This window comes from Lontra canadensis, unplaced genomic scaffold (assembly GCF_010015895.1).
Source record: "Lontra canadensis isolate GAN:19392208 unplaced genomic scaffold, GSC_riverotter_1.0 scaffold29, whole genome shotgun sequence".
NCBI classification, from domain to species: Eukaryota; Metazoa; Chordata; class Mammalia; order Carnivora; family Mustelidae; genus Lontra; species Lontra canadensis.
The window spans coordinates 10,370,600-10,381,557 of NW_022631023.1; the positions used below are offsets into that span (position 1 = coordinate 10,370,600).

Sequence of the window (10,958 nt, forward strand, 5' to 3'; positions counted from 1 at the left end):
CATGCCTGTGCCTTCCTGGCTGGATTTCCTCATCCGGGAGACAGTCCAAGAGGAAGCTGGTGACTCCTGACCCTGGCGTTTCCTGACCCTATGACAACAGGTCTCTACCACACCTGACCATCTGGCACTCCCAGGACAGGTACAGAAGAGGGGAGTTCAGGAACCAGGAACCATCCAGGCTATGAGCTGATGAGCCAGCCTCCGGCAAGCCTCCCAGCCTTGCAGGCCTGGATGGGACCTGGGAGAGCTGGAAACTCCTTGGTACCAGCATGTTTGTAAAAATTCTTTTGCTTTAGACCCTCTCAACACATGTAAGCCAGGAAGTGCTTTGTATTCTGAGCCAAAAGCAGACAGATCGATTGTGATCCCCTGATGAACTAGAGAAAGATAGTTGGAGTCTTCTCTGTGAAGTTTCTATTTGGCACTGCCTTAAAACACTCTGGGTATCATGTTACTCCCTGCTCAGGAACCTCTGGGCAGCCGGGCTTCATTAGAACTGTGACCACCTGCAGGGAAGACTTCTCCTTTTATCTCCTCTGTCCATGCCGCTTAAACTTGCCTCCCCAAGAGTCAAGGAAAAGACCGCCTCATGGAACGTGAGTAATTGGCGTGGATACAGGGATGGGCTCTTCTAGAAGGACTGCTGTATTTTCCATCAGTAAATTATAAGTGCAAAATGCACAGAGGAAAATGTTTGTCTCTCTACATGGTATGTCTATCCATTAAGGTACAACCAACTTATTCTTATTTTTTTTAAAAAGAAAAGAATAATGGACTGCAGTAATTAATATAGTGAGATTCTTTCAAGTGGAAATGGAAAGGTTTTAAAATAATGTAATGTCCTGTAGTTCTTGCGTGGGTGTATTCTCTATGTATTCGAACATATCACATCATTCTATAACAACTCTTGAAAAGGTCTGGGCTTATAAACATGTGTTCTTTTGCTCTAATTGAGATTTATGATGTCCTTGTTGGGTTGACTTTTTTGTAGTTGTTGTTGTTAATAATGATGGGAATTTTCCCCCATCCATACTTCAAGTTGTCAAGCCCTTCCACCAACGGTGGTATAAAATTCTTCATTATTGTATTGTTTATTATGGGTGACCAATTTTATACAATTAAATCTGTTCATGTAGGCTTTGTCACATGTGGTTTATAGAGTTATTTTTAAACTGTTTCTCCCTTCATCTCAAAGTAATAAGATCATTCGCTTATTCCGGCAATTAACTATAATAAAAAAGAAATACTAACCTCTCTGCATCTTGCATTAGTAAAATGAATTAGCAACAAACAAATGCCAGATAGGTAGCATTTGGGGAGAAGCTGTGGTCCATGCAGCAGGCTCTGGGCTATACCCCATGACACATCTGAATGCCTCTGTGTTTGCAGAGGGCGAGAAACAGGGATTTGAGCCAGTGAAGTTCAATCAAAAAATGTCTCACAGTTTTATGTACTATTTCTGTGGCTTTCATTTCATGTGCACTGGCTCTTCGAGGAGAGAAAACAGTTTTGAATTAAACAGCAATTAAGATTTTAATCTTCTGGCCTTGGAAGGGCACACAGTGTCACTACCCAGGGGCACTTCTCCAAGGAGACCAAGAAAGTGTCCACTTATATCCTTTCCTTTTAAAATCAACTCCTTTTTGAAGATAAACATACATGGTACGAAATGTACAAAAGGGCGCTAGTGAAAAGTATGTCTCATCTTTCAATTCTCTTCCCCAAGGGCAACTATAGGTACCGACTTCTTGTGTATTCTCCCAGAGATATTTTATGCATATATGAGCTTCGAGCAAATATCATATCCTCCCTTCTTTTATGCACATGATTGCACACTATACCATGGTTAGTTCACTTTTTCATATATTCATATTTAGTATCTGTCCTCCCAAAAATCTCTCTTTATATATGTGTTGTTAGACTCCTGCCCATTCAACAGAGAGAGCCCCTTGAAGCAGTACCCCCCTCTCCCCCATGTTTCTCTCTGATCATTGGCTTGGCCAGGCAGCCCTGAGCCCAGGATGCTGGGTCTCATCTGGATCTCTCTGTTTCTCAGTGACCAAGTGGACACCTCAGGGAGCCCCCAACCAAACCCAGGCCAGCACTGGTCTCAGCTCCCTGCTGAGGGACCACATGGAGGGGAGGAGCGGCGCCAACTCCACCAGGGCCCTGAAACTTCCAGATGGGACCAGCGCCGCCTGGTACATTCTCACCATCATTGGCATCTATGGAGTGATCTTCCTCTTCCGGTTGGCCAGCAACATCCTCAGAAAGAACGATAAATCCTTGGAAGATACTTACTACTCCAATCTGACCTCCGAACTCAAAAAGAAAGGTCTCCCGAGCAAGGGGGCTGAAGGTTCTGCACTGACCATCAGCAACAGAGCTGTCCTGCAGCCCGGCCAGGCCAGCCTGGGGCCAAAATATAAAAACAGTGAGTGCCAAACTGAAATCCAGGGGATCCCTTGAAAGTCAAGGCACACTGAACTCCACAGAAGAGGCCCAACCTTCCTACCAGGGGAGGCAGCTTTGAGTTTACCTGGAACCTTGAGAGAGGAGTCGGGCCCTTGAATGGGGCTGGAAGAGCATCCCTGGGGCACTTAGGACAGAGGGAGTGTGACCGGAGCCAGCGTCCCGTTCCTTCTCAGGCTTTGTGGCACTTTGAGACAGGACAGCAGGGGCGGCAGCTTCTGGTCATACCCTTCCCCAGGAAAGCTTGCATTCTGGGGAAGGACTTGGAGCAGTCAGTGTTCTCAGAGAATCTAGGAGATTCCTGAGGGTATGTGTGAAAGTAGCCTCTTGTCATGGAAAGAAGACCGAATTCGGAATCGAGCACCCTGGATTCAAGTTTTCAACTTCCAGGGGGTCACATGAACTTTGAATGACTTGTGGCTCTCACCTAGAACACATGGCAGTGGGCTGTATGGTTTCAAAGAGCCATTCATTCTAGATGTTCTCACTTGACTATAGAACCAAGGTTGTTAATAACAGAAGTTAGAAATTCATTTTCATTGAGGTCATGGCATCTATTGAAAAAGAGCATTGGTTCTGGAGTCAGAAGAATCAAACTCTAGTCAAGGACACTTTGATGTCCTTGAACACACCACCTCATTTCTCTGGACCTTAGTTTGCACACAGATAAAATGAGAATGATAATGTCTATTCTGCCAATCTTATAAAATAGATAAGAACTAATGAAATCATGCACATAAATTTATTTTTCAAAGTAAAAATAAATATGTAAAATATAAGCCCTGCGTTCATAGTGGTGATGGTAGTTGATGCTGATGGTGGTATCAGTGTTAGTGGTGATCATAGTGATGGCTGATTCTAGTGGTATTGATGGTAGTGGTTAGTGTTCATGGTGGTGTTGGTGATAGTGCTGATGGTGGCAGTCAGTGGTTGATGTTGATGATGGTCATGCTGGTGGTGGTTCATGTTGATGGTGGTGGTAGTGGTAGTGTAGTGGTGGTCAATGTGGATGATGGTGGTGGTGGTTGATGGTCGACTTTGATGGTGGTAGTGTTGGGTTGTGATTTGATAGTGGGGGCTGGTGGTTATACTATTGTGGAAAAGGACATGACTATTCCACTGGCAATTAGTCTGCAAGCAATGGCTACAGTACCTTGTTCTATAAGAGAACCAATCTGCAAAACAGTTGATGACCTGAGCTCTGAATCAAATCCATGAGATTCAAGTTTTACATGTAGACAAAACAAAAAGTTACTTTTAGGTTTTGTTATATTAGACATCATATGATTTAACTCAAATGTTTTATAAATATCTGTTACTTATATACTTGTCTCAGACTAAAAAGAAATAAGACCTCGCCTAGATGAGTAATTAATTTAGAGAGAGCGTGATTAGCTGAACTTCCACAAGTGGCTTTCAGCAGGCAAATTGATAAATTATATGTTATACCAACATCTATGAAGTTTATCCAGCTCCGTTTTTGGAGACATTCCCTGGACTACAACTAAAATAATTTTTTTTTCCTGTCTGAAAACAGTGGTCTGCAACCAGCGCCACAATTTCATAAAGGTCAGAATTAAACCCCAAGCTTATGTTTTTGGAGGATAAGGTCGACTTCCAAGTATTTTTCTTTTTTTCTTTTTTAGGTTATCCAACAAAAGTGTTGGCTTGTCTATATAGTTAGGGCTGGGTATCATCCATATGTTTGAGATGCTTATAGGGCAGGATAAAACAGAAGAAAGAAATAAAGACAAAAATGTAATCCACAGCAAATAGGAACATGGAATGTATTACAATAGGAGTGTAAAGTCAGAACTTCACTAAATCTGAAAATTCAATACTTTCTTGTTGGTTGCTTCCCCAGCAGGCATTTCCCCCTTTCTTAACACAACCACCCTTAATTTGCATTTGGAGATCCATAAGGCACTGAGGAAGCTGAAACTACTCCTAGCTCAAGGGCTGAAATAAGAGACATAGGTTAGTCCAATCAGTATTTTGCATTTCCTGGCTTCACTGATTGGGTCCAAGATGGACTCATGTCTTCAGGGAGCTGGTCCACCCACTCAGAATGACTGGAAAGATTTTAAAGGGAGATCCTGGGACATTAAAGTTCTGTCTTGCTCAGGACAGTGTTAAATGCAGATCTGAGCCTGTAACTGCTGGAGCCTTTTTGCCAACATTAGAAAAGCCAACTTGAGGGCAAAAGCCAACATAGGCAAGGAACTAAGAAAATCATAGAGACTAGAGTCCCAATCAAACTGTCCTGAAGCCTTAAGTTGCCACAGGACTGTTTCAGTTTGTGAGCCAATAAATTTCCTTTATTAAGCTTTCTGACCCCTCTCAACCAAAAATATCCTATATGATACTACTGGATAAATAATTTCCTGAGGGAAGTGGGCCTTGAAGTAACATTTGAAAAGGGGAGCAATGTGATGTGGGATCCCTTGGGATCCCTTCTTTCACCAAGTTTTTTGTATTTCTAGGATTTTTGTGTTTTAGGCAAAAGAAGATTTGGTATTCTTCTTATGTCAGCTCAATGATCACTTTTAAGACTTCACATCATTTGACCTCTCAAGAAGCATTCAATGTAATTCTGTTCCATTTAATCCCCAACTCTTGACTCAAGTTCCCAAAGAGGACTTGTCATGTTAGACATGTGATCAGGAACAGGCTCCTACGGTGTTTCCTAAGGGGCAAAGCCTTTATCTTCCCATTGACACTCAGATATCATTAGTTACATGAGATCCAAGGACATTTTCCCAGGACACATAACTGTTTCTTGATCCAAATTAACCTGTTTTCCCAGAGCTGTTCTGACAGTTTGCATGGAAGATGTGTTCCTGGATGGGGACAACATCCATGAAGTCCCCATTTTAAGCAAGACTGGTGGGACACAAGTATTATGATTATTTTATGCAAAATGTCTTAAATCTAAAATGCTCAGGCTGAGAGAAGTCCACAGCTATCTTGGCAAACCCCACGTAGCTGGACTAGTAGGAAAGGTACTAGGACCACCGTGTGTGGGTGTTCAGTTCAGCAAGCGGGGAAGAGATTTGCACATTCCATCAACCCTCGTGGAAACAGGAGTAGAGAAAGCTGATTCCCAACATTCCAGACGCCTTTTCTTTCTTTGTCTCTATCGTAAGTTACCCCCAAGATTAGGGGATCAGGTCAGATAAAGACATTCCTCTGAAATGGAAATTATTTAAAATCAATGCAGAATGGATCTGGTTAACAGTTTCCAGGAATGGTTCCTCTGGGGATTTGTGGCTGATGGTGCCATAATTTCTACCAAATCAAACCCAGGTTACCAGAGTTTTCCTGTGTGTTTGGAACAGTTCTATTCTAAATGGAATTCTAATCAGCTCAGCTGCATTTTCATGTGTGATGTAATTATCACAACATTTTATTTTATTTTCTTTATTTTTTTAAGATTTATTTTAGAGAGAAAGAGACAGACAGTGGTGGGGAGGAGGAGGGACCAAGGGAGAGGAGAGAGAGAATGCCAAGCAGACTTCATGCTGAGTGTGGAGCCGGAGAGAGGTCTCAATCCTAGGACCCTGAGATCATGATCTGAGGTGAAACCAAGAGGCAGGTGCTTAACTATGCCAGCCAGGCACCCCATCACATTTTAAAACAATAATTTAAAAAATTAAAGACTAAATATTTGTCAGTATTTATCAGCTGTTCCTAGAGTGGCTGGTGGCTCTGATCCTTTTAACTGATTCTGATTGTCTAGATTTCCACTAGAGCAGAAGAATGTCGACTCACTCTTCAATTAAAGTTCTTCTCTTGGCAACAATAGAAACCGACTGCAGCCAACCTTATGACCTCTCCCCCCAAAAAGAGGATTTGAGAAGGCAACTGGGGAAGCTCGAAGAATCAGAAGGACAGCAGCATATCCAGGCCTCAGGAAGGAGAAACGTTAGTCTGCTCAGAGCCTTCCCTCAGAGGCCCCTGCTGGAGAACCTTGTTTCTATGGTCCTCCCAGAAGGTGGCTCACCTTCCATGCTGCCTCTCTGCGCCTCTGCTCAAGTGTCAAATGTCAGAGAGAATATTGCTTTGGATCAGGTACAGCAGGTGTCTACCCCTTAGACCAATCATCGAGGGTGGGCCCAAGGAATAGAGAACTCTGGCTGAGGCCGAGTCATGTGCTCCCTTCTAAGGAGAAGTCTGTGGAGAAAAATGCCAATAAAAAGACTGTTGCCCAGGTGTTACCTTCCTTGAAAATGTCTTGACCCTTAAGGCAGAACTGGTGTCTCCTCCAGGGCTGCTCTAACACTTCATAAACACTTGGATGAGCCAAAGTGAAAATTTTATTTAACAGAATCTCTCCAAGGCTGGGAACTGCATTTGTTTGCCGAGTGTTTGGTACAGGAAGTGAGACCCCAAGGGCTCATGAACGTGGGGAACCATTCTACAGGAGACCAAGAGAAGAATTCCCTTCTCAAGGGAAGGAGAAAAGATACAGTGGGGGGAGTAGGTTAGGGACCTAGCAGGATGGCAGAACACATTGAGAAATGTCTTTCCAGTGACTTGCCCATCACCAGAGAAGGACAATCATAACTTAAGAATAAGGACAAGATGATGTGAGGGAGACCTGACTGTGACATCTGTCACCTCATTGATCACCAGGGTTGATTTTGACTGATCTGGCTGGCTAGGTGGGTGTCCCCATCCTCCCTCCCCACTCCATGTGCCCCCCTCCCAAAGCTGCATACTGGATCAAAGAGGACAACCTTCCCCGACGGAGGAGGGCCATTCTTCGGTCAAGGATATAGGAGTAGCTGCCCACTCCCCTCCTCAAACCTCAAGATGTCAAGCTCTCAAGAATAAGGACAAGAATAATTTTGACATTACCAATTCCTTGCAAAACACAGAATCAATATTTGCTGAATGAAGAAGGATGCACTAGTGTGTCAGTTTCATTACTTACAATGAGAGCTATTTCCTTGGGAACAATAGGTCCTAACAATTTTCACTGGGCACTTCTTCTGGTGGAAATGTCCAGTCCCCAGACAAAATCTAATGAACATTGAATTTGAACAAGGAAATTTGTTGTTCTTAAGGAAGAAGGTCATTCCAGCAAGCAAAAGTAATTGGATCACTATTGTTCACAATCTCTCTGTGCATTTACAAAGTACATTTATCGGTCTCTCTCACTTGGGTCCTTATAGTGGCCTTAGGAGCCAGGTAAGCTTACAGCCTTGGCCATAGTGGATGCTCTGTTGCCCAGATGCCCTATTCATTTGTCTGTCTTCAAATCAACTCAGATATCATTGCTTCCAGAAAGCCTTCTCCCCTTGCCCAGCCTCCTACAGATGTGCTTTAAAAAAATAACCATACTCATGTGAAAATAATAAAAGTTAAAATAAAAGGACTCAGTATGGACCAGGTACTAAGCGTCATTGTACCTTGATTATTCCTTCTGTCTGTTGCCCATCCTCTGTATCCCCACATGCTATGCCGCCTCCATGGTAACACCCACAAAAAAAGCTGGAGACAAACCATATGGTCATGTGAACAGAGGAAATTTCATTAAATGGACTATTCAACAATGATAAGAAACTATAAAAATATAAAAAGAACTCTAAAGCATATGGGAGGGCTGAGGAAGAGTGCCCAGAGAAGGACAAACTTGGAAGGGGGACCCCTCCCCAAGGCTGGGGTTCAGACCCCATTGGTAAAGCTCTAGTTGCAGCCACTGGAGGGTGGAAAAGTTCGTGGGGTTGCCTGGACCTGAGCTGGGCTGTAGTCTCTGGGCAGCAGGAAACAACTTCTCAGGGGACAGGGGAGCCAATGCCGGTAGCCAGATGCACAGAGAGCTCTGGGATGTAGGAAGCCCCCTCACTGGCAGGAGGCATCTAGTCACCCATGATGGAAGGCAGTGGTAACAGCTGTCCAGTTCAGGGGCCAGCAGAGAATGGCACGTAAGGGAGTCAGGGTGTTGATGGTGTCCCCTGGGCTGAATGTTTGTGTCCCCTCCAAATGTGTATGTTGACGTCCTAACCCCCATTGTAATAGTATTTAAAGATTTATTTATTTGAGAGTGAGAGTGCGTGCATGTGCAAGGAGGGGTACAGAGAGAAGGGAGAGAGAATCTCAAGCTGACTCCACGCCGAGCACAGAGCCCGATGTGGGTCTCCATCACACAACCTTGAGATCACAACCTAAGCTGAAACTAAGAGTTGGACCCTTAACTGACTGTGCCACCCAGGTGCTCCCCTGCCCATTATCATGGTATTTAGAGGTGAGATCTGTGGGGGGGTGTTAGGTTTAGACAAGGTTAGGAGGGTAGAGCCCCCATGATGGGTTTAGTGTCCTTATCTGAAGAAAAACACCAGGGCTCTCTTTCCATTGTGTGAAGCAATAAGGTGGCAATTTCCTCACCAGACACCAAATCTGCCGACACCTTGATCTTGGACTCCTAGACTCCAGAACTGTGGGATGTTTGTCTGTTGTCTAAGCTCCCAGTCTGTGGTATTTTGTTATGGTCGTCTGAGCTGACTAAGGCACAGTGTTAAAGAAGAAACAGCAGCGGATCCTTACTAAAGGCAATAAGACAGATTGCGTTAGGATGACCACAGAAGAGGAAGGAGACTGCCAGACAGACTGAGCTCCACTCCAACTGAGACAAAGCTGAGAACAAAAAAGGAGTAAAAAGGGACTGGAGCCATAGGGACATGGAAGGTTCCAGAAGGGAGTAGGTGGAGGATTCCTGAAAACGGTTCGGCAAGGTGGATCGTACACAAGATGCAGCTTATGGGACCACGTACATGTTGTGCTTGGGCAGCACTGTGTTTTCTTGAGCAAAGACTCAGAACGGGGCTGGGGTCACCTTTATGGAGAGAGCCTAGTGTGGGGGTGGGGGAGAAGCCAATTCGGTCAAGTCTCTTAACACAGTATGTGGGTGAGTCTTTGTGCCAGATGGAGTTCAAGGTTCACAGGAGCCCACTCACTGGCAGGCGGAGCCTGGCCTGGGCTGTGGGGCGTGTGGCATCCCCATCAGAAGGGCCACAGGAAACACCACTGATGGTGGTGCCCAGCTCCCCTGCACCTGCCCACCAGCCTCGGCTCTCCTGCACCTGGGGAATCACGTCCTGCTGCTCAGAGACCACAGCTCCAGCCTGGGCCCTGCAGACTTCTCCTCTACCTGGAGGCCACAATCCTCCAACGAGGTCTGAACCCCAGCTTGGGGAAGGGGGCCCCCTCTCCTCCAAGTCTATCCTTCCCTGGGCACTCTTCTTCTTCAGCCTTGGCTCACCTTTCCAGTTCTCTTTCCATCCGTAGAGCTTCTTCCCTGTTTCAGTTTTGTAATTCTGTACATTAAACACCCACCCAGTCTCCTGACTGCCCCCAGAATGGTACAAGGTGTGAGTTGAAGAATGAAAGTTCACGGCCAAGCACGCTTGACCAGTGGTGAATGAAATGAAGGCCAACGGGCTTCTGGGCCCTGAGGTTACAGGAAGCCTTTAATATAATCTCCAGTGTTACCCAGACAATGGACCACTTCTTCCGTTGAAGCAAAAGGTGCCCTGCGACAGCATCAAATGAACTATAAGATGGGGGATGGCAAGCGCTCAGAGGTCAGGAGGGGACCAAACCCTGTATTTAATTGCGTTGAGGATGTTTCCCAGGGAACAACTTATAACCCATTTTTTCTTTCCCTCCCTCACTCATCTGCTCTCAACCTCATCTTTCTAGTAATTTTTTTTTTTAGATTTTATTTATTTGACAGACAGAGATCACAAGTAGGCAGAGAGGCAGGCAGAGAGAGAGGAGGAAGCAGGCTCTGCACTGAGCAGAGAGCCCGATGCGGGGCTCGATCCCAGGACTCTGGGATCACGACCCGAGCCGAAGGCAGAGGCTTCTAACCCACTGAGCCACCCAGGCGCCCCTCAACCTCATCTTTCTAAAGCAACCCCGTCTGACACTCACTGCTCAGGGTTCCAGCAAACCCCACGGGCTGAGAGCTGCGCCCCCCAGGACCGCCGCCACTCCAGATGCCAGTCCCTAGTTCCCAGGTGTCACCAGGGTGATCAGCGGGCTCCACATCCAGGGTTCTCACAAGCCTTTCTCAGGCTCAGTAATGTGCTTGAACAGCAGCACTCAGCTTGAACAGAACTCGGGAAAATTCTTCATTACTAGACTGTCAAGTTTAGACAAACCCAGGAATAGGGAGATGGAAGAGCTTACGGGGAGAAGCATGGAGAAAGGGGTGTGGAGCATCCAGGCTCTCTGAGAGGCAACCCCCCACCCCCCGCATTTCTCTGTGTTCACCAATTCAAAAGCTTTCTGAATCCCGTTTTTAGGGGTTCTGATGCCAGCTTCATTAAAATTAAATCTGTGGCCACTGGTGATTTAACTCAATCTCCAGCCCACCTCCCCACCATGGAGGTCCGGTTTCAGCCCTCTCATCACACTAATGGTTCCTATGGCAACGGGCTCCCAACCTGCTATCTCTGGGCTCGCCAAAGTCATCTTAT

The 10,958-nt window shown here is 45.5% G+C and overlaps 1 protein-coding gene across 1 annotated transcript; it reads left to right on the forward strand.

Annotated features, from left to right (window-relative positions):
• The first annotated feature begins 536 nt into the window (after positions 1–536).
• SMIM34A (small integral membrane protein 34A) lies at positions 537–2,642 on the forward strand. The gene is made up of 2 exons (XM_032865549.1): positions 537–596; positions 2,057–2,642. Exons 1-2 carry the CDS (start codon positions 590–592, stop codon positions 2,467–2,469), a joined length of 420 nt encoding a protein of 139 aa, XP_032721440.1. The 5' UTR covers positions 537–589; the 3' UTR covers positions 2,470–2,642.
• Positions 2,643–10,958: the final 8,316 nt, after the last annotated feature.